General features: G+C 41.5%; 1 protein-coding gene and 1 pseudogene across 2 annotated transcripts in view; both read left to right on the top strand.

The window, feature by feature from the left end:
- The first annotated feature begins 1,875 nt into the window (after positions 1-1,875).
- On the top strand, positions 1,876-3,077 carry LOC133070694 (obg-like ATPase 1; annotated as a pseudogene).
- A 5,289-nt stretch (positions 3,078-8,366) lies between these two features.
- ASAH2 (N-acylsphingosine amidohydrolase 2) overlaps positions 8,367-24,564 on the top strand; it is a 60,439-nt gene continuing 44,241 nt past the window's right edge. Inside the window, exons 1-5 of one of the 2 annotated variants that reach the window (XM_061162079.1) lie at positions 8,367-8,546; positions 11,543-11,674; positions 15,383-15,582; positions 17,551-17,700; positions 24,318-24,494. In XM_061162079.1, coding sequence (XP_061018062.1) covers positions 11,548-11,674; positions 15,383-15,582; positions 17,551-17,700; positions 24,318-24,494 — 654 coding nt within the window. In that variant the 5' untranslated portion in view covers positions 8,367-8,546; positions 11,543-11,547. The remainder of the gene's footprint in view (positions 8,547-11,542; positions 11,675-15,382; positions 15,583-17,550; positions 17,701-24,317; positions 24,495-24,564) is intronic. The other variant, XM_061162078.1, reaches the window with a different exon arrangement.

Raw genomic sequence — 24,564 nt, 5'->3', positions numbered from 1 at the left:
CTGGTCCTGTCTTGACTCCATATCTGATGGATCCTGCCTTTGACTCCTGCAAGCTTGAGATTCCTGCCTGGTTCTGACTTCATAGGCTGACCTCTTTGATTCTTGGGGAATCCACTTATCTCCAGTGGGACCTCCCTACCCTAATCTCAGCCTCTCAGGATCAAAACGCTTCCTCAGCTTCTGGTTCACACTGAGGCTTGGTCTTGGCCTCACACAGTGGAGGGAGTATCAGACAGATACCCCTCTCAATTCATTGGCCCTACCATTTGAGTCTGGCTATCTCAGAGGCCACCTAAGCTTATAACCATCCCAAATCGATGACAAACCCACAACGTTAAGTTCTCCTGCAGACATTTTATCACTCCAGGTAGAACACATGAGTAAGAACATTTTCTTCTTTCCCCTGGATCTTAAGTGGGTTATCCTTGGGAAAAAATCAGACAAATTGCAGCAAGAAAGAGCATGAGAATTGGTATGCATTTGCTCTATAGCATGGGGATGACCTGCTTTCCTTCCCCTTTGCTTTTTGGCTAATCCAAGGCAGGGGTAGGGGTGGGAGGTGGGAGGAGGAATGGAATCCTCTGTGAATGGTTCAAGTACATTTGCCCCAGGCAGGGGGAGACAGTAGTTCTCACCAGGCAAGCTTCCTCCTCAGGCTGGTTCTGCTCAATACAAGAAAGACAGTGTACTTTAAAAAAAAATTTTTGATTATCTCTCTTTTTAAAAAATTTTATTTTGTTTTGGTTATGCTGGGTCTTCATGTTGGCTCATGGATTCTTTGTTGCTGTTTAGGTTTTCTCTAAAGTAGTGGAGGGCTGCTCTCTAGTTGCAGAGCACGGGTTCTAGAGTGCACAGGCTCAGTAGTTGTGGCACTTTTAGTTTCTGACCAGGAATCGAACCTATGTTCTCTGCATTGGCAGGGGATTCTTATCCACTGGGACACCAGGGAGGTTCTGACAATGTGCTTTTGTGTCAAGCTCCCGTTGGCCCTAGAGAACATTGAGTCCCATTGGACTTTGATAAGCAAGTTGCTTTCTGTTTCTCTTGGTCCGTTTTCTTCCCCAAGTTTTATCAAAGGATTGTGTTGGGATTTTTCCTGGTGGTCCAGTGGTTAAGACTGCACTCCCAATGCAGGGGGCACAAGTTTAATCCCTAATTGGGAAACTAAGATCCCAGATGTGGTGAGGTGCAGCCAAAACCTCAAGAGCAATGAAAAGGACAATGAGGTTCTTTTCCCCACAAGTGCACAGTTCAGGTGGGAGATGCTATGCATCTGAGATTTATGTGGAAGGAAAAATTACATCAAAGATATTGTCCTTCATCCCTGAAATCATCATGATAAATGCAGCTGTAGCCCGCTTTCCTCCAATCAGCCTTCGTAATCTTGTATGGCAAGCAGTTCAAATTTGTCACTGCCAAATGCAGTAGATTCTTATGTGTGGTTTTGGAAAGAGACAAATCATCAGGAAAATTTCCAAATGCTCTGCCAAGTTATATAGCTCCACACTGTTTATCTAATGGTAGAGAAATAGGGAAGTTTGGCAATTCCAATTTTATCTAAATTTTAAAATCCTCTGGAAGTTTTGAAAATAGCAAAAAGCCTCCTCCCCAAGGTTGAGTATGTCAGACTCTAATAGGGAGATCTATAGAACCAAGCTTGAGGAATACACCAAGAAAACGACTGTGCTATAAGGTTTTAAAGGTACAGAACTTGCCACACTTGGGCATCCACATTCAATTTAATAACTCATTTGCATCATGTGGTAGAATTAACAAAGAACTTTAAAAAAAAAAATACCTGCTCTCCACCTTCCTCCCTGCCTCCCGTTGCCAGTAGGACCCATCTCCCGCTGCCGCTGGGACCCTGTGTCATCGCGTGCCGCGAGCACAATGCCCCCCAAAAAGGGAGGTGATGGAATTAAACCACCCCCAATCATTGGAAGATTTGGAACCTCCTTGAAAATTGGTATTATTGGATTACCAAATGTTGGGAAATCTACCTTCTTCAATGTACTAACCAATAGTCAAGCTTCAGCAGAAAACTTCCCATTCTGCACTGTTGATCCAAATGAGAGCAGAGTATCTGTGCCTGATGAAAGATTTGACTTTCTTTGCCAGTACCACAAACCAGCAAGCAAAATCCTGCTTTTCTAAATGTAGTGGATATTGCTGGCCTTGTGAAAGGAGCTCACAGTGGGCAAGGCCTGGGAAATGCCTTTTTATCTCGTATTAGTGCCTGTGATGGTATCTTTCATTTAACACATGCTTTTGAAGATGATGATATCACACATGTTGAAGGAAGTGTAGATCCTGTTTGAGATATAGAAATAATACATGAAGAGCTTCGGCTTAAAGATGAGGAAATGATTGGGCCCATTATAGATAAATTAGAGAAAGTGTCTGTGAGAGGAGGAGATAAAAAACTAAAACCTGAATATGACATAATGTGCAAAGTCAAATCCTGGGTTATAGATCAAGAGAAACCTGTTCGATTCTACCATGATTGGAATGACAAAGAGATTGAAGTATTGAATAAACACTTATTTCTGACTTCAAAACCAATGGTCTACTTGGTTAATCTTTCCGAAAAAGACTACATTAGAAAGAAAAACAAATGGTTGATAAAAATTAAAGAGTGGGTGGACAAGTATGACCCAGGTGCCTTGGTCATTCCTTTTAGTGGGGCCTTGGAACTCAGCTTGCAAGAATTGAGTGCTGAGGAGAGACAGAAGTATCTGGAAGTGAACATGACACAAAGCGCTTTGCCAAAGATCATTAAGGCTGGGTTTGCAGCACTCCAACTAGAATACTTTTTCACTGTAGGCCCAGATGAAGTGTGTGCATGGACCATCAGGATAGGGATGAAGGCTCCTCAAGCTGCATAAAAAATTCACACAGATTTTGAAAAAGGATTCATTATGGCTGCAGTAATGAAATATGAAGATTTTAAAGAGGAAGGTTCTGAAAATGCAGTCAAGGCTGCTGGAAAGTACAGACAACAAGACAGAAATTATATTGTTGAAGATGGAGATATTATCTTCTTTAAATTTAATACACCTAAGCAACCAAAGAAATAAATTTTAATTATTGCTCAGATAAAATGTACAACTTCCAAAAGGCATATACTTTTTTTTTTCAATTAAAATTTCTGAAAACTGAAAGGGGAGGTAAAGTTGGGGTGATGGGAATCTTCTACAAACAATTATTTTTATTTGTTTTAAAATTAAAATACTGTGTACCTCCAATGAGATGCAAGTTCACTAAATGTGAACAGCTTTGCTTTTCACGTGATTAAGACCCTACTCCAAATTGTAGAAGCTTTTCAGGAACCATATTACTGTCATGATACTTCATTAATCTCCATCATATATGCCAAGCCTGACACATTTGACAGTGAGGGCAATGTGGCTTGCTCCTTTTTGAATCTACAGATAATGCATGTTTTACAGTACTCCAGATGTCTACACTCAATAAAACATTTGACAAAACAAAACAAAACAAAAATACTAATCAGGTGATTTTTGTGTTAGTTTTTATTTTTCACACAAGGAAAATGAAACTTAGAAGGATAAAGATCAAAAAACAAAACAAAACAAAACAAAACAAAAAAGGATAAAGATCACTGAGAAAAAAGCCTCAATCTTCAGATTCCGAATTACAATCTTTTCCATACCCCCAATGTTTCTGTTTATCTTTTGCCCTTGGTGTTGAAAGTAGGACTGGGGTAAATTTGTGAAGAGGAGCTCTGTAGACTTGGAATAGTTTGTCTACCCTTTTGTCTGAGGAAAGCAGGACTGTTAGTATTTCTGGGAACGTGTATGAATGCTAAGTTGCTTCTGACTAAGCTAAGTCATGTCTGACTCTTTTATGACCCCATGGACTGTAGCCTGCCAGGCTCCTCTGTGCATGGGATTTTCCAGGCAAGAATACCTAAGTGGGTTGCCATTTCCTTCTCTGGGGAATCTTCTCAACCCAGGGATCGAACCCACATCTCTTATGTCTCCTGCACTGGCAGCCAGGTTCTTTACCACTGGTGCCACCTGGGAAGCCTGGGAACATGCCTGGGAACATGGGTTTTGGAAATTCCTAGGGGAAGGAGAGACATGGTGAGTCCTCTATCACACGCAGTCTTCCTCCCACTATGGTCAGAGCTGGGACCTCCTTTATATCAGGAACCTGGGCTCCCAACTGAAGGGAATAACATTCCTTAGTTGTATTTTCAGGTTTAACATATGACAGGTACCTAAGGAAATCAATAAACATTCTCTCCAGTTTGGAACAGAAAGAACTCTGTTCTCTCTTCTATTCCTTATGGTTTGAGGTCGAGATTTAGCTGTGACAAGTGAAAACATCAGTCAACTGATAATGGGACTGCTTTTGGGTTCAAAGGGATTTTTCAGCCCTTTGTAAAACCCATAAGGTGATAAGGTATCAGTATGTCAGCCCTGTGTACTTAAAATTATTTTCTTTGCTAGCATAATGAAAAGTTCATTGTGCCAAACTGCTCATCAATTTTAACTTTAAAAGTGTTCCCAGAGGTGGTTTGGTGTAGTGTCCAATGCACATATTCTCCATAGAGGTCCAATACTCATTCTTGTGATATTTAGCTTGGATGAGTTCTTTACTGGAGATAACAGAGTCCCCTCCTGTTAGCTAAAGAAGAAAGGGCTTTATGAAGGGAGAGAGGTCACTTGCAGAATCTTTGTGAAAGTTAAAGACAGAGAATTGAGACTGAGCTTCTAGGAACATCTTGCCTCCCCACCCATGCCACTCCCCCCACCCCCACCCCCCCACCCCCCCCACCAACTTAAACTGCAGAACTGATCTGGTTAGGGATGGGCTGTCTTGGTCATAATTATGGAATAAGGAAGCAGCTCAGAGTCATGCTGCCATGCCATAAACTAATAAGATGGATGTCCCATGCTCTCTCTCCTCAAGTAGCTCAGTTCTGAATCAAGGTCTCACATGAGTGCCTCTGAAAGGCAAAACCTAAACTACATCTGGCATTCAAGGCAAATGAGGATCTAGCCTCTGCATACAGGTGGGCCTAGAAAGGGTGTGGAGTGAAGTTTGCTACAGTATCTGCTGCAGGGCTTTAAACTGCCTCTCTGCTGTCCTCGGGTATATTAAAGAGCATAGCTGACTTCCCCCTCCACTGGTCCTCCCATCTGTCCTCTCTGTCTGTTACCCATCCGTTGATCTGAGTTTTGCACTTTTGGTATTGTTTCCTTTTGCAAAAGAAAAAAAAAAAAAAAAACCTGATACTGAATGTATTTAAAAGATAAAGATTTCAAAAAATATATAATCACAGCAGCATTATCTCACTAACATTCTAAATAATAATCCCTTAATATCACCAAATAGCTAGTCAGTTTTTTCCCAACTGTCTCATAATTTTGAAAAACAGTTTGAATCAGGTTCCACGGAGACCACAATCTGGGTGTTATATGAAATAGTTCAGTTCAGTTCAGTCGCTCAGTCATGTCCAACTCTTTGCAACCCCATGAATCACAGCATGCCAGGCCTCCCTGTCCATCACCAACTCCCGGAGTTTACCCAAACTCATGTCCATTGAGTCAGTGATGCCATCCAACCATCTCATCCTCTGTCGTCCCCTTCTCCTCCTGCCCTCAGTCTTTCCCAGCATCAGGGTCTTTTCAAATGAGTCAGCTCTTTGTATCAGGTGGCCAAAGTATTGGAATTTCGGCCTCAATATCAGTCCTTCCAATGAACACCAGGACTGATCTCCTTTAGGATGGACTGATTGGATCTCCTTGCAGTCCAAGGGACTTTCAAGAGTCTTCTCCAATACCACCCCAGTATTCTTGCCTGGAAAATCCCATGGATGGAGAAGTGTGGTAGGCTACAGCCCATGGGGTCACAAAGAATCCGACACAGCTGAGCGACTTCACTTTCACTTTCTAGGTTGGTCATAACTTTCCTTTTTAAAAGTAAGTTATTCTTCAATTATTCCAAGAATCAAAGAATGAAAAAGGATGTGACCATTAGCATAGAGCGTATGAAATTAGCATGAAACCTTATAAGGCCCCTACCCTGCAGGCATAAGTAAAATATTAAGAGAAATCATAGTGTTAATGACTATCGGTTAATGGTTTAGGAATTGGGCGCTTGGGAAAGTCTCCCTCAGTGTCAGGATGTTAAGAGACCAAAGGCATGGTCAGCTTCATCATCTGCTAATGAGGAGTGAACATATGACTTACCTATCCCCAGAGGCTGCAATGCCAGGTCCAGGGTGGGAGTGCGATAGACAGCAAGAGTTTGATGAAAGGCAAGAGGTCTTGTCTGTGAATCTGGAGACTTGGATTCACATCCTAGAATAATTATTATTTAATCGTGTTCACTTTTAACCATCCTTTCCTGTTCTGGAAGCCCTTTAACCTTTGTATGTTTCCTCATCTGTAGAATGGGTAGAACATAAGTGAGTGTCTTGGGGTGATGAATTGAAAAGGACAGCCATCCGTATCCTAGCAAACAGGATTTGTCTGGCCAGTCACAAGACAGAGTACTAACTACTATATGATCATGGCTGTGTGGCCATTCAGACAGAAATAAAATACATGTACAAAATATTCACAGTGATTACATTTTCCCCTCACCTGGAGATAGTCTTATTGCTGACTAGTGGAGCCCAGTGTCTTGCTGGACCCCACAAATCCCCTTGGCCCAACATTTTTCCTTCACTGACTCTGTCACAGTGCTTGGAATCTCCTTGATTCTCACATCCTTAGTGTTCTGGTGTGGGTGTTCAACTGTTGTCTGGGAGAAATGCTATATTATGCCATGATTATCTTCTAAAACTCTGGTTAAAGTGATCTTATCTGACTCCATTGTGGATCATCTTGCTAGACTCAGTGGGAATGATCATGGCGTGGCTCCATATTATAGAGAGAAAGATGGCTGGAGAGGTCCCGAAGAGTTTCAGATTAAAGGGCCAGTGTAGAGGGCCTCCCCCATAAGAGAGAAGGATGGGAGAAGGAAGTCTAAGGCCAAGTCACTAGTGGATATGTTGTTTCTGTTGTACCTTGATTGTATTTTGGAGAACTAACCTTCCCTCTTTGGGTATGGCCTTGTTAAATATCCCCTCAATGGAATGTGGGGATGGGGAGATATATATACAGGTATATGGACAGGTATATGATCAGCTAAGTCAGGCAGATGCTATCTTTTAGGTACTGAATCCAGAGTGGAGCAATCCAAAGACCTAACATAGTTGGCATGCATCCATCTGATGGTGATGCCCTGAAGAGATGATTCAATAGCTCCTGCCACATAGATCCTTAGAGCTTCCCTCTAGCCTTCCCGAGCCTTCATTTTCAACTTCTTTTGATGCCTTCTGGTAAATTTTTTTCTTTCTCTTTCCCCAGCTATCTTTAAGTTAGCTAGATTTGGTCTCAGAATTCTTGGTGTCAAACAACAAACATAAATATGCATGAAAAGGGAAAACAAAATCCTATCTAATTCCATAGTTTAGCCTTTTCCCCTCTGTTGTAGCAAAGAGGTAGCTAAGACACATTTCTAAATGCCCTATCTGAAAGCACTTAAATCTAATGTTTCCATCAGAACTTTGGAGTTGGTCTCTCTTAAAACTCTGTGTAAAACTTAGCTGCCTATGTGGTCTTCAAATTGCTTCCTGAACAACATGGATTTACCAGGAAAGAAGGAGAACTTTGGTCTATTTCTTGTCTCTGTCTTTTGTGGGCCATTGATTAACTTCATGCTCTTATATAGGATACATTCTCTGAGATGAGGTAAGACAGTTTAGTTACAAAAAAAAGCTACATGACTTATTATAGAAAATGCCAAGAACCAGAAAGATAAAAACAAAACTCACCCGTGATCTTCTCACCAGATAATTGCTTCTTAATATTTTTTTGCTGTACTTTTTAAGTCTTTATGATCACATATAAGTATTATATATTTTTATATATTGTATATTTTGCAAAATATTGTGAATATTGTATATTTTACAAAAATGAGATCATAATGTTTTGAAAATTTAATGACATGAAAAAAAATTAAATATCTTGAAATTGTTGTAAATGTTGCCTAGTGGGGCCCATAGCCCACACTAAGGTCCAGCATACATTATCATTCCTTCTTAATAAACTGGTTGAGTGACCAGGGGTAAATAAATAAAGCAGGTACTTTCTGTGTGTGTGTGATACAGGTTAGAGCTCTTGCACAGACCCTGATGGGCTGGAAGAGTTGTGTTGAAATCTGAAATGACCTTCACCCTGGTAGGCCTTCTGCAGCTCAGATCCTCGGTATCAGGCTGTGCCAGGGGAGAATTCGCTAATAAGCCATTTGTTATCAATACACTAATCTCTTCCAAGTACCAAACCCACAAAACTGTGCTAATGAGAACTCTTAACTTGCTTGCACATGACTGTGAAGATCTTTCTTCAGTAGGTTTCAGAAAGTGCTGAGAAGTCTCAACTGAGCAGCATTCCAGGGGACGGAGGACAAGATTCTGGGCCACTATTTGCTTTACCAGGACACGCAAGTTCATCTGAGTGGTTGAGTCGGTAAGAATGCCTGCATTTTCTTGGAGGGAGGGATCTTGAATCATCTTGTCTCAGGGATCTTAATTACACCTGATTTTCTTAGCTTTGGAAACCCATTTTGCTAAAACACTACTTTTTACTGTTGCAGTCCTGAAAAATAGGGGACCTCAGGGTGATATGGCAAGTGACATGCTACTGTATCATTAACCTTGCAGGATTGTGCTAGAGTAAGTGGGAAGTATGTGCAAGTGTACAGTTCTTTATTTTTAAAAATTTATATATTTATTTACTTTTGTGGTGAGTGGGCTTTCTCAAGTTGCAGTGAGTGGGGCTACTCTCTAGTTGCATTGCAAGGGCTTCTCATTGCAGTAGCTTCTCTTCTTGCAGAGCACGGGCTCTAGGGGCATTTGGGCTCAGGAGTTGCGGCTCATGGACTCTAGAGCACATGTGGCACGTGCGCTTAGGTGCTCCACAGCATGTGTGATCTTCCTGGACCAGGGATCAAACTCATGTCCCCTGGCATTGGCAGGCAGATTTTTTACCACAGGACCACCATGCAAGTGTAACAGTCCTTTAAAATATCACTGGTTCAATTTTCCAAGGCACATTTACCTTTTGAAGAGAGTATGAGGCATTTGCTTTCATGTTTAAATTCAGATTTTAATCATTTTTAAAGGATAGTGTGTTGAAAAAAATGGTAATATTGGGTCGGCCAAAAAGTTCATTCAGGTTTTTCTATATGAACTTTATGGCCAACCCAATATGTTGGTGGTAATTTTGGCAACTAAATAGAGTGGTGAAATATATGAGATACATCACTGTAATCCACATAAGAAGTAAACTCTAATGCCAAGTGCCATTGTTGATTTGTGTAAAAGGTCAGTGGTGACAATTAGTTCAGTAGAGCAAAAGTAGCAAAAAATAAATAAATCTGTATACACATATACATATTTCATATTATGTCTATTATACAGGCTTTTACCATGTAGCCACATTTACACATGTGATCTGCATATACATGCTTTAAGGTTGAGGGGTCTAGCTGCCAGTCTGGACCATTTTTAATGGCCTTCTTTGTGCTATCTCAGCTAGCAGGAAGGCTCATAGCAACCAAAGCTTCAAGCAAGAACTAGGTTTACAAGGTCTGAAGTCTGCTACTGAAAACAACAGCAACTGACTAGCAAACTTCTTTGAGTTATCAAAATTTTAGATACACATGTTAGATGTGCTTTCTGACTCAGGGCCGACAGTGAAAGTTGTTTTGCCCTAAATTTGAAGATGTCTCTACCGGTCGTGTAGTAAGACTGACCGCAGTGGTGATAAATGGTTGAGGAATGCCTACTAACAACCAACCAGGAAGTACAGGAAGATGTTTCAAGCTCTCCGTCCACTCCCAGTTCAGCACTACCTCTGAAGTGTTTGCTGTCAGACTGATTATTAACCTTTAGTCCATGGGTTGCAAAATAAAATGATGACAAAGACCATATAGATAAGGCTCACTGGGTACAGTGGCAGGTTGCAGAAGGGCTGCCCCATTGAAAGGGAACAGCGGCTACTAAGTTTTACAAAACTCTTGGCGCACAGGAATGCTGACTCAGTGTTGCCATATATTATGGAATATTTTGAAGGAAGCCTGAAATTTCCTATATTTGCAGGAAGCCTATAGTTGTAAATGTAGATTCTATTTTTACAGATAAATTGTCACCTCTATCTTTCATCTTGTTGACTAAGTCAAATTGAAATGAAAAATTGGGCCATAATAAACACAGCTGATTGGTGCCAATTTACAGCTCTTGGGGGTAGCACCATCATACCCAAGGCTTGGGACTCCGGTCCCACCTTACTACGCAAGCTTCCTTAAGGTTAAGAAAATAGACTCTGACGTTCCCACCTTGGATTTGTGATTCTTGAATACTAGTCTCATATAAACTCTCTTAGGCCAGTGAGGAGCACAGAGCCTTTGGTATTTTAGAACCTAGTTGATAAATGCTAACATTCTGAACACTTACTACATTCCATGTAACAATATTACTGTCATCTCATTTTTATAAAAACTATACAATAGGTACTAAAATTATCATCGTCACATTCCTATTTACAGATAGGGAAACTGAGGCTCAGTGTCAGGCACAATTTCCCAGGGTCATCTAGTAAGTGGCAGATGTGAGATTTGAACTCTGACACCAGATCTCACAACCCAATTTGTAACCATATTATTCTTTCTCCTGCTGCATTATGTGAATCTGTAGATTCTCTAGTCCCTCTGAGTTGTGATGTATTCCAGGCCTAAAATGTCTTCATGAATCAGTAAGGACATTTTCTGCTTTTGTTGCACACAATGGCATTATCTTTATCCTCATCCTTTGACTTGGGGTTTGCAAAATGTGTGGGATCCTTCCAATCACTGAAGAGAGAAATTTTACAAATGCCTGGCTTTATATCAGAGATGCCAATCTCCTTTTCCATGTTGTTTTCTATTTGGGTAGAAACCAAAAGTTAGGACAGGAGTTTTAAAGGCCAGAGTTATGTGTTTCACCTCCTTGTGGACAAGTTATTTAACTATGGCCACAAAGTATGGCCCTAACCACAGCCAGCTTTCTCACAAGTACAAGCCATGTGGGTACATCAGTTATCCTTGTTGGCAGAAATGCTTCAGCCTAGACCAATATACAGAGAGCACCACTGCTGTGAATGAAAGCAGTATGATGTATCCTAGGAGTACATATAGGTTTTAGCTTTGTTGTCAATGCCAGATGATGGGTGGCAGCTTCCAAGATGAGCACTGTGCTGAAAAGTATTTGGAAACCCCATGTGAATTCATCAAAGAGTGCTGTAATTGATTGGTCATGGACCAATGGGGCCATGGGACATGGGACGTGGACCTAGTGGCATTCCTGGTACAATCTGTTCTATGAAAGAGCTAAGATATCTTAGCCTTTGCAGCTTGAAACCTGTGTATTTTGTTATCCTTTTACTGTCTCTTTCACAGTTCTCCTTCTGACTCTGCTTTTCCTCAGAAAAAATGGCCAAACGCACCTTTTCCAGCTTTGAAATATTCCTGATTTTCCTCCTCGTGTTGATGACAGGAATCACGGTGGCTCTTCTCAGTCTGTTGTTTATCACCAGTGGGACCATTGAAAATCACACAGGCAAGTATCGTGAGTACTCTTGGATGCTATTCCTAGCCTGTAGGAAATTTCTTCATTATGGGGAATACCAAGGCAAGAAACAGTGTCTGCTGATACTGCTGATAATAGGGCAGTTCACTGTGTACTTAAGCACCAAGGGATGGTCATCTAACCTTTCCATTAGTTGCTCTTTATGCATTGATAGCAATTTTTATCAAGTTTACCTTTGCCCCCAAATAGCCAGTGTGGTGTTCTGACATGCACTTATTTGTCTCACTTTTCCATTGATCTAAGTATAGCTTAGGATTCTTCAAGGCCCAGGGACTCCTGAACCTCTTCTTTTTCTCTTTGCCTTGGTTCTGGCAACATCTCCTGGGGGGCCAAAGGAGGAGGAAAGACCTGTTGAATGTCAATTAGTCTGTGAAACTTTAGAGAAGGGATCTTGAACTCAAATCCTATGAAGGTCAGTCAAGTTCCATAAATGAGGGGAGGTGGCCCACGGTGGGGGGCAGGTGGCAGGTATTTCCGGTGAAGAGGGTCCACAGGCCCTCCTGAGTGCCAACTGTTTGTTGTCATGTTGTCCCATGGACTCAACTCTCCTGAGTTTTCAATGAAAGCTAGAAATTGGGGGAGGCAATTTAGACACCTTCCAGTTTTTTTTAATGTTGGAAACTAATTTAGATTTGAAAACTATCTAGGCTCCATTTACAGGCAATACCAGGTCCATAGGTCTTTGATGGTGCCTCTTCTTTGATAGGTTATATACCTAATAAACCTGCCAAGATTTTCCTGCCGAGACAGTGCTTCTCAGCAGGAAAGCCATGACAAACAGACAGTGTGTTGAAAAGCAGAGACATTACTCTGCCAACAAAGGCCCTATAGTCAAGGCTCTGGTCTTTCCAATGGTCATGTATGGTTGTGAAAGCTGGACTGTAAAGAAGGCAGAGCGCCCAAGAATTGATGACTTTGAACTGTGGTGCTGGAGAAGACTCCTGAGGGTTCCTTGGGCAGCAAGGAGATCAAACCAATCTTAAGGGAAATTAACCCTAAATACTCATTGAAAGAACTGATGCTGAAGCTCCAGTATTTTGGTGATTTGATGCACACAGACAACTTTTTGGAAAAGTTCCTGATGCTGGGAAGAGGGCATCAGAGGATGAGATGGCTGGATGGCATCACTGATGCAATGGACATGAACTTGGGCAAACTTTGGGAGATGGTGAGGGACAGGGAGGCCTCTTATGCTGTAGTCCATGGGTTGCAAAGAGTCAGACGTGACTTGGTGACTGAACAACAATAACTAATAAACAGTACAAAAGACAGGTGGGGATTGAATGCTTTGACCAAAGTAAAGGGTGGGCTTTATTACAAAGAAGTTTGTCTCTATCATCATCCTAGATTCCAGAGATTGGAATTGACATATAAACACCACTGTGTATAAAGTAGATAACTAATGAGAACCTACTGTATAGCACAGGAAACTCTACTCAGCACTCTGTGGTGACCTAAATAGGCAGGAAATCCAAAAAAGAGGGGATATATGTATACATACAGCTGATTCACTTTGCTGTATTGTAGAAACTAACACAACGTTATAAAGCAAATGCATTCCAAAAAATGGGGCGCAGGGGGCGGAGAGAGGGCTGTCCTCAGCCAGTGGAGAAAGAGGCAATGTTATTGAGCTCACTTTTCTCTTTTGCGGCCTCTTCTCTTTTCCAGCATGTTCTCTACCTGTCTTCATATTTTGGATTCCCTGAAAACCCAGAGAAACAGAGATCCTCTTTTCTGGCAGTGGACAAGAATGAGTTTTATTGCTAGAAATGAAAGAATCCATAGGACTTAACCTAGTTTTCTGATGTAAAATCAGAGAATCTAGAGTCTGAGGCTCAGAGAGGTTATAGTGAAAATAGTGAAAATACTGGCCACTATTTTCATTTTGTGTACAGGTGTGTTTAGTTGCTCAGTCGTGTCCGACTCTTTGCGACCCCATGGACTTTAGCCCACCAGGCTCCTATGTCCATGGGATTCTCTAAGCAAGAATATTGGAGTGAGTTGTCATTTCCTTCTCCAAGGGATCTCCCAACCCAGGGATCAAACCCAAATCTGCACTGCAGGCAGATAAAATGAGAAATTTACATGGAATGCTTACCATAGTGGTTGGTACGAAGCAATCCTTCCATAAACAATAACTTCTACGATGAAAATAGTAAGCATTCTATGTAAATTTCTCACTTAATTCCTACAAAACTCCCATAAAGGTAGGTGCTAGCCTTAGTACCATTTTAGACATCTGAAACTCCGGGATGGAAAATAAGCCCCTAGGCTATGTGATTAGATTTGGCGTTGGCCTGCAGCACGTTTCTATGTTGGTATCAGTGAGGCAGTAGCGAAGGTGCCTATTTCCTTCCTTGCAATACTTGATGTTTTGTAGAATACTTGGGCTTATGGGTGGGAAGGCATGGATTCTAACTGCGCTTAGATGTGCATGAAAGAGCAGTTGATTCTGAGTTGGAGAATCTGATCGGGCATATGCTTTCTATGGAAACTTGGTTAAATCACTTCTCCGGGTTTCAGTTTCCTCATAAGTAAAATGGAGGTGATTGGATGATGTGATCTCTAAGCTTTCTTGAGTTCCAGAATTCTGAAACCCAGAAGTCTGCTGTTAATCTCTTGCCTAAGTACTTTCTGACCACTGATGCATGTAACACTGACATGTGTTGCTTTGGCCAACCCTGGCTGTTGTCTGGGGTAGAAACAGACAAAATGAAATATATAAAATGTCTAAATGTGTAAATAAAACTGAAGCTATATGTCAGCCATTGTTCTAAATTTTGACTATGTATTAAGATATTAATTGTCAATAAACCCTATAAGTAGGAGATGATCCATGTTATGAGAAAGTTATGTTACTTTTATTCATAGATGAAAAAAGTTGGGGTAAAATAGGTTAAGTCATTTATTCAGCTAGTAAAGGTAGATTTAATTTTCAAACCCCAGTTGTTTCTGATATCTGCCCTTTAGTCTCTATCCCGTTTTGCCTCCCTTATATTAGGGTGTGTGTGTGATGTTAATATAGGGTGTATATATTAGAGTGCATACCTATATGGTGATATGAGAACAGTTAACATAAGGTGGGGCTGTATTAACAAGTATCCAATAATCTAAGTTGCATTAAGAATAAAAGATCTAGGTTGCATTAAGAATAAAACATCTAGAGCAAGGTAGAGAGAGTTGGGGTTACATTCTGGAGGTAAGGAGTTGAGCTGGATTTGGGTAGGATGGAAATGAACCACTCTAAAATGTAGTGGAGATTGACTGGTAAAACAGAGAGGAGTAAGGTCTCTGGATGGAGAGAATATTCGAACCCAGAGGCTGAGTTTAGTAGACTGTGGGCCAGGAACCTGGTGCCTGATTTGTTTGGCTGGAGTAGAAGTGCCAGGTGAGTGAATGAAGGGCTCCAGTTTAACAGGAAGAGCCGAGGGAGAAGTTGAAGGACATTTGTCAGAGACCTTTATTGTTAGGCTGAAACATTTCTGATCCATGAAAAAGATCCTCCTTGGGATAATGATACAAACCAAGTTCCTGAGATGTTTCTCACAGTGTATCTTGAATGTAAGAGAATATACAGAGATTATTACTTAGGAACCTGAATCTGTGTGTCCTAACTGAGGACAAGTGCATGGGTTAAAATGTTGTTTCTTAAATATCTTATTTTGGTTTTTGATTCAGGTTCTCCATCCACCCAGGGCCCTCCAGCTACCCAGGGCTCTGCAGCCCCTCAAAACTCAACACCCCCCTGGGGCCCCACAACTACCCAGGCATCTCCAACACCCAGCACCCCAGAGCCTACCCTCTTTCAGAACTTCAGTGGCTACCATATTGGTGTTGGGCGAGCTGACTGCACAGGACAAGTATCAGATATCAATTTGGTAGGTAAATCATGGGATCCTTGAAGAGACTGTGAAACAAGTAATTTTATTATATAGTACCCTGCATTTACTCCTAATTGTTATGTCTTAATCTCCTCCATTTGTATTGACTTCACTGCTGTCTAACATTTTAAATATTGTACTATAAAGAAGAGGGAACTTTTACTTAACCACAACTCCCTTGTAAACTCAACTGGCCCTTTTTTTATGAATGAAAGTGGCAGAGTGGGCAAACTCTGATACTACAGGGGATGGGTAGGTACCCCGAATGAATGAAGCAGGCCAATACAAGATAAATGTCTAGTAAGTCCTAAGTGTGGGGGGCAACAGAAAGTGGTAGGGACTGTGGTATAACTAGAAAGTTTGAGTGGTTTTAACTGATCATTGCCATGTAAGAGTGTGAAACTAGGGCTGCCTCACCTTATAGTTCTTTATAGAGAAGCCAGGGCTTCCCTAGAGGCTCAGACAGATTAACAATCTGCCTGCAATGTGGGAGACTGGAGTTGGAACCCTGGGTCAGGAAGATACCCTGGAGAAGGGAATGGCTACCCACTCTAGTATTCTTGCCAGGAGAATTCCTTGGACAGAGAAGCCTGGAGGGCTACAGTCCATGGGGTCACAAAGAGTTGGACATGACTGAAAGACTGAGAGAGAGAGAGAGAGAGAGAGTGAAAGAGTTTCTGGATTGAAAATCCGAAGATTTAAATCTCTCTGTTGAAGAAGGCAATGGCACCCCACTCCAGTACTCTTGCCTGGAAAATCCCATGGACAGAGGAGCCTGGTAGGCTGCAGTCCATGGGGTTGCTAAGAATCGGACACGACTGAGCGACTTCACTTTCACTTTTTACTTTCATGCACTGGAGAAGGAAATAGCAACCTACTCCAGTGTTCTTGCCTGGAGAATCCCAGGGACAGGGAGCCTGGTGGGTTGCCGTCTTTGGGGTCGCACAGAGTCGGACACAACTGAAGCGACTTGGCAGTAGCAGCAGCAGTTGGAAAATGTAAGCAACCCTAGTTAAAACTGGAAATCTGGTGTGGGCCAACACTGTGTTAGCCAAGTAAAACCCTTTTTGGGGCCAGGGGTGGCCTGTGGGCTGCTGGCATGCAACCTCCTGGGGGTGATGTTAGACACACACTTCTAGCTACCCTTTCCTAGGGAATCAGAGCATGAGATTTCCTGATAGGATTTTTTTTCCCCTCCAACCAAATAATCTTTAGATTCTAGAAATTATTCCTTGTTGTCCGTTCTGAAAAGTGACTCTGGAATGTAAACTTTAAATGAGCACTTGCATGAGGGATAAGGCAAGCTGTAGAGGGACCATGCTGAAGACCTGGGTGCAGCTTTTATGAGTACACTTTGTGACATGGTGAGAGAAGGGGTTTAAGATTGATGTATTTGGTGGGCTACAACATTGGGAGGGACAACAGTGTAAAAGCCAGGATGAGGTACCCTCAGTAAAGATAACTGTGTCCTAAAGAAACCATTTTCTCTAGGAAAAAAAAACAAAAAACCACACACCAGACAACCAAAGTGAAGAGGACTTCAGTCTTCAGGGTATTCCTAGAAATGTAGGATGATAGTCAAGGAAGTATTTTCTTCTGTAGTACCTTACATAGGCTGGAGAAAAGATCCTGTTTCAAAGAACAGAAAAACTCTGAAAGGTCTCCAGCATTATAACACAATTCCCAAGTCACGCCAGCTCCTGCCTTGCCCATAGGCCAGTGAATAGCTTCTTCCACCCCGACCATTACTTTGCCTCTTTCTACACAGAATAGTAAAGACTTTTTGTGTGTATGTGATGTTGGCTTTACTCTTGAAAACACATGTCCTGTCTCACTCAGAGCCACAGTGTCATGTGGATTGCTTTTCTTTGCCTTTCCTAAGTAGTCTCTTGTGTGGTTGTGCCTGGCTTCTGGTAGCAGGGGAACGAGAAGTGGGGAGTGGTCTGATGCTCTCTTCCTCTTTAGATGGGCTACAGCAAAACTGGCCAGTATGCACGGGGCATCCTCACGAGGTTGTACAGTCGTGCGTTCATCATGGTGGAGCCGGATGGGTCCAACCGCATAGTGTTCGTCAGCATCGACATAGGCATGGTTTCCCAGCGACTCAGGCTGGAGGTAAGTGATTGGGGTGAGAAAGAGTTGCCCTGGTTTAAAGGCAAAACCTGCAGGTGAATGTAAATAAGGAACTAAGCTCTTCTGGCTTTCTCACCCGGTGAATTTCCACTCCCCTCAGGGTTATAAGCTCCTCACAATCCAGCTGATAATCAAGTGAGGATTAATAGCCTCATTATTCCATTGTAAGTCAGCTTGGTCAGAACTTGCTTTCCATACTGCTGATGGCTTGTCATTATTATTAATGCCAATATATTTCACAAGCTTATTATGTCCCAGGTTACTTTCCTGTATACTCTGCCATTTAATCTTCCTTGTTAGAAGTCTGAGAGTGCCAGTTAATTACTAACCCTTCCCTCAAGTTTTTAGACAATTGAAAATAGTTGTGAGGAATGAAAGAGAATTCAAATGCAACTCTGAGATGAAATTGGCCATAAATTGCTGAAGCTAGGTGAAAGGCACACTGTACTATTCTGATGTGTACATATTTGAAAATGTCCTTAATAAAATTTAGAAGATTACATTAGCCCTCTTAATCTCTAAACTGTGTTGCAGAATATTGCAGGGCCTGTGATTTTCTCCCAATTTAGATCATGTTACCCCACTGTGGGAAAGATGAGCTCAGCAGCAAGGTACCTGGGAGTCTTGGGCAGGCAGCTTATAAGATGCAAGGGGTAGAGGAGGGAGAGAGAAATAGTGGTAGACAGAGGGACTTCCAAGTATGTCTCTCAGACAATTTCTAGACCCTGATCCAATTATATTTTCTCCAGGGATCAGGACACAGAAAGAAAGTATACGCTCCATGTCTGCTCACATATTCACAAATGTGAGAAAGAGGAGAGTCTAGAACATCCAGAATGATGACCATCAAATGTCCACTATTGAGTGTCATGTTCTATCAACCTCACCAAATACTTGCTCCTCTTGTGTGAAAGGGCTGTGTGAAGGAGCCAGGAAGAGGGATGATGAGAGAGCTTAAAAACATGTCTTCAGTGTCACCCACTTATGGGGAGTAGGGTGGGAGCCTCTCACATCTGTGGAAACATAAGGAGCAGAGGAAGCAGTGCTTTTCCAAGCCCTGCACTTAACACAACTATGAGGTGGGTCTGTTGTTGTCCCCGATTTATACATAAAGAGACTGAGTCTTAGAGAAGGTTGAGTAACTTTCCGAAGTTCACGCAGTTAGCAAACGGTAGAGCTGAATTCTGAACACATATATATGTCTGGTACCAGAGCCTACATTCTTAAAAGTGAGGTCATTCTCTTATCTTGGAGAGCATTGACTTTTTGCAAGGCACTTTGTTGGTTACTTCAGGGGGCACACAGCTAAATGAATCATAAGCCTTGTTGATGAACTCACTACCTAGTCGGGGGATTAGAGGAAGGACTGTACCAGAAATACACAAATAACTTTAATTTATTGGAATGAAGGACAATGGTACATTATAGATATCTATTCATGAGTAATAAATAGCTCCCCCCAAATAGGGACTTAATGGACATCTGTTGTTTTATCTCATCATTCTGTTGAGGAATTCAGAGCTGGCTTAGCTAGGTGGTTCTGAATTAGGGTAGTTGGCAGTCAAGGTGTTGGCAAAGGCTGCAGTCATCTGAAGATTCAGGTAGGCTAAAAGATCCACTTTCAGGATGATCCACTCTTGTGGCTACTGACAGTTTCCTCACTGTCCATATCCTCATGACAGAGCAACTGGTCTCCCTTATAGTGAGTAGCTCAAAAGAGCAGTGGAAATGACACTTGAATGGGTAGAGTTTTATTTATTTAATATTTGTTGTTATTTATTTATTTGGCAGCACCGGGTCTTAGGTACAGCATTTGAGATCTAGTTTCCTGACCAGGAATCGAACCCAGGCCCCCTGCACTGGGAGCAAGGAGTCTTAGGCCCTGGGCCACCTGGAAAGTCCCTGAAAGAGTAGAATTGGTTGACTTGGGGGAGAGAGCTATCAAATCAAGGGGACAGCTTGATTTGTACATGTACAAATCATATACATAGAAACACAGGGAGAAATGTAAATGGAAATATGCCAGGAAGATATGTTGGTCATAATTTGTAGGCCTCTGGAATTCTTGGTTGTTTATAATTCTGGGTGATGGAGATTCTTAGAAAACTTTTGCAAGGGAGCGGTGCAAACACAGTTCTGCTTTAGGATGATTAATCAGACGGTGATGTTTGAGGTAGGTTGAAATAGACCAGCGCTAGAGGTGAAGACATACATTGGGAGTGTCCTTAAATTAACATCCAGGCTCTATTGATGAGACTTCAGCTGGGAAAACAGTAATCACACCAGGCATTTCAAACAGGGGATAAGGTATGGGGAGATTTTACAAGGTGTTATTATGTCATCTGACAGATTGGGAAACTGATTTTCAGAGTACCAAGTAACTTGTCTAAGGGTACTCAGCTAGGAACCCTCAGAACTGGGATTCAAACACTGACGTCTTCCTGCTGGAGAGTATGGTCATAACCACAGCACTATACTGTTTTTCTGAGGAATCAAAAATGGTTCTGATTGGGAAATTGTGGGATCATTAAGTCGAAATAAGACTTCAAACTTCTGTGCTCTCCACACTCTACCTTTGGGGGTAGAGTATGGGGGGGATAGGGATTTAATGTGTTGGGTTAGAGACCACTACCCAGTCAATTGGAGAAGGCAATGGCACCCCACTCCAGTACTCTTGCCTGGAAAATCCCATGGACGGAGGAGCCTGGTAGGCTGCAGTCCATGGGGTCGCTAAGAGTCGGACATGACTGAGCGACTCCACTTTCACTTTTCACTTTCATGCATTGGAGAAGGAAATGGCAACCCACTCCAGTGTTCTTGCCTGGAGAATCCCAGGGACGAGGGAGCCTGGTGGGTTGCCGTCTTTGGGGTCACACAGAGTCGAACACGACTGAAGAGACTTAGCAGCAGCAGCATCCAGTCAATAGTGGGCACCATTTAACCATCTCTTCCAATTTTTACTTCCCCCTGCAATCTGAGACCCAGAGGAAAGACTTTGAAATGAACCCACTTACTTATCCCGTTAATTCAAGGGGAAAATGTGAAAAATAAATCTAACTAGACTAGTGCCATTAAGTTTATGATAACACCTGGTTTTAGTCAGGTTCTCAGTCTCACCTTTAAGAGTGATAACATTTGCAGCATGGAGAAAAGATTAAAGAAAAGACCTCCAAAAAAAAAAAAGAAAGAAAAGATCTCCAAGCAGTGATGCCGGACAGGAGAACACAGTGACTTTTCTAGCTCTTTCCATTTCACGTTTCCAAGAGTGTCAGCAATAGGAAATGGAATAGAAACTGAAGTCAGACAATTGAGCTATAGACATTAATATAACTTTATAGGTCTATATAAAAACACTCCTCCTTTCATGAAGTAGGAAACATGCTACTTATAATGGTTATTGGCAGGCATTGTTAATAGATGATGGAGTCTTTAATTTTTTTCTTTTTTCCAGAAGTCTCACATGTCTGACTTAATCTCAGAGACGATAGCTTAGGATAAGATTTCTGTGAGGTGTTAGTAGTCTTTTCGTTTTAAAATTCAAGATTCATGATTTCTATGTTTTTAAGAGCTTGATTCTTGCATAGAATGTACTTAAATGTACTTAATTCTAAAAATCCTGTTACAGTTCACTAGAAATAAAAATGGGTGGGACATTAGAATTTTAAAGTTGACTGACAGTTCTTTCTTTTCCACAACCTTCTTGCCTTGGTTATATAATTGTAAAAATATCAGCTTCTATTTTTAATAAAATTTTTATTTTATATTGTGGTATAGCCAGTTAACAATGTTGTGATAGCTTCAGGTGCACGGCAGAGCGACTCAGCCATGCATATATACTTAGCCATTTTCTACTAAACTCTCCCCCCATCCAGGCTGCCACATGACATTGAACAGAGCTCCCTTTGCTTTGTAGTAGGTCTTTGCTGGTTACCATTTTAAGTATAGCAGTGTAGAACACCAGCTTTTTACTTTGCTTAAGCTTTCATGTTGTCCATTCATTGATGGTTTCCTCTTCTCCCTACAGACGTTTCTTCTTCATGAAGCAGTAATAGTTACTGTGTAAAACAATATGTAAGAGTGATGAAGAGTTGGACTGAAATCAGAATCAAACAGAAAGAATATGGAACCTTATTGGGATGGAGAATGTGGGCTTGTAATGTTGGTCTTTATTGTTGTTGTTAAGTCACTAAGTTGTGTCCTACTCTTTGCGACCCCGTGGACTGTCCATGGGGTTCTCCTGGCAAAAATACTGGAGTGGTTTGCCATTTCCTTCTCCAGGGAATCTCCAGATCAGGGATTAAAGCTGTGTCTCCTGCATTGGCACACAGTGCAGATTCTTTACCACTGAGCCACCAGGGAAGCCCAGTGTTGGTCTAATTCCTTTCTGTTTCCTTTCCACATTTTCCTGGTATTGCTTACATGGATGTGGTAAATCTAGCAATCAGTATTTGGGACATGGAGAAGTTAAGGAGATCTCTTCCTGATTCAATGACCACATGACTAGAATGAGGGCGGTGGAGCTCTTTACCTAAAATAGAAGAAGTTAAATGGATGTGTTTATGTAGGTTCAGTGGGTAACACACCAGTTGCTGCTGCTTCTTTACGTACCCGTGGTGGGCTGGAACTGGCTTGTACCATCTCATGAGGATTGACTGTCAAATATTTAGAAACTTTGTGAACTGGTGGTTAAACTTTTGGTATCTTGAAATTCACTATGGTGAGAGTATTTACATAATGGAAATTGGCAGATGATACAAATAAGGGTTTTCTTTTTTCTTCCAGAGAAACTGTTTATCAGCATACTACTGCCTATATCATACTCAAAATAGATAGCACTGCTAATCAAAAAAGGCACTCTTTTGGATCTTCCCTGGTGGTCCAGTGGTTAAGATTCTGTGCTTCCATTGCAGGGGGCTTGGGTTTGATCCCTGGTCAGTGAACTAAGATCCTACATGCCCTATGACATGCCACCCCCACCCCAAAGGGACTCCTTTTTGCTAAGCCCAGATTTTGATTCAGAATCCTTCTCAGCACACTACTTCTGATAGCAGCCATGCACAAACAGGACTAAACGCATGAGATAAGCAGTATTTGCCAGCTCTGACATAAATGAGTTTTCACTATTGTCCCTGGTATTAGGTTATAGTATCTTACATCGAGGAAGGTTGCTTTGGGACTGACACTTTTGCTGGAACATTTTAATAATTTTTGACACGAAAAGGTCAAAACATATTTCACAAGCCACAGTGATACCAAACTTTATATTGCAGATGTTTAAAGCAAAACTAGAAATAGGAATTCAGCACTAATGCAGTATTTCAAAGTCAATTATACTTCAATAAAAAGAGACATTTTAGCCAAAAAAAAAAAAAAAAAAGAGAGAGAGAGAGAAATAGGTACTCGGCAACATCACTAATTTTCTGTTGTTTTCTAGATGTGTGTATATCCTCCAAAGACATTAATTATTTATTATTTCGTTGGATGTTCATTGACTAATTCAATGAACATTTACTGACTCTTTGAATTAGGTACCTACTGCTGTGCAGTTAGCCATCAGAAAACTCAGTGGCTTAAAGTAACAATAATTATGAATTATTGCTCAGGATTTTGGTGAATGGCTATGTTGGGTGAGTCTGACTTGTGTTAGAACCACAGTCACGTATCATTACTTTTGTATCATGAGGTTTAACTCAAGATATTGGTTGTGACTGCAAGTGTTTGAAGCTGGTCTGAGGCTGAAGGATCACCTTCTATGATTGCTCACCAATGGCTAGAGTTAGTGATGACATGATGATTCCTTTCCCCATGCACCTACCCACAGGGATGCTGGGGTGTTCTCAGGTCATAGCAGGCAGTCTTCCCCAGATCAATAAGTGTAAGTGTCTGTGTCTGGGAATACTGAGTTCTTCATTTTGGGAAATGAGACAGTGAAGAGGCTTTTCCCCTGTCTGTTCACTGCTCCCAGGGTGCTTGCCCCACCCAACTCCGGTATTGCATGACCATCTTGCTCTCTTTGGTTAAGCCTCTGATGAAAGGCAACATCTGTGGAAAGATCTTTCCTCACTAATGCCTATCACGTTCTTTTTCCTTACCTAACAATATTTTTTCTTAGCATTTATCACTCTGTAATGTAATATTACATATTTATCTTTCCCTAACTAGAATAAAAACTTTTTCAGGGTAGGGACCCCGTATATCCCTAGTGCTTAGAACAGTGTCTGGACAATGAACTGGTGAGAGTACTAGGTCTATAGGTAGACTTGGATCTAGACTCTGACTCTGCTATTTGTTATATTACTGGGCAACTTATTTTACTTCTGGACACATCAATGTTCTTAGCTAAAAGATAAGATTAAAAATACCTACCTCTTGGTTGTGTTATAAAGATTTTTAAATGGCATGATGTAATACCTAGCATTGTGCTTGCACATGGGAAGAATCTATAAAATGTTAGCAATTGCAATTATGGTTGATGTCATTGTTACTGAGATGATAAACTCAAGCATAGAGTGAAAGGTCACTTAGCCAGAGCTTTTTCCTCAGGCTAAGCACCTGTGTTATTCCTCTTCTTAGTTCTGATTGTTCTTTTTTCCTTCAAGGTCCTGAGCAGGCTGCAGAATAAATACGGCTCCCTGTACAGAAGAGACAACGTTATTCTGAGTGGCACACATACACACTCGGGTCCAGCAGGATATTTCCAGTACACAACATTTGTAATTGCCAGTGAAGGATTTAGCAATCGAACTTTTGAGTACATGGTCACTGGCATTGTACAGGTAGGCAAGGGAACTTCAAGGCAACTGTTGTTTAGCATTGCTTACAGCACCTTAGGAGATCTTATATATG

The sequence above is a fragment of the Dama dama genome, chromosome 15, assembly GCF_033118175.1.
Source record: "Dama dama isolate Ldn47 chromosome 15, ASM3311817v1, whole genome shotgun sequence".
Lineage (NCBI taxonomy): Eukaryota > Metazoa > Chordata > Mammalia > Artiodactyla > Cervidae > Dama > Dama dama.
Note: the sequence above shows the minus strand (reverse complement) of the source record. Positions and strands in the feature narration are given on the sequence as shown.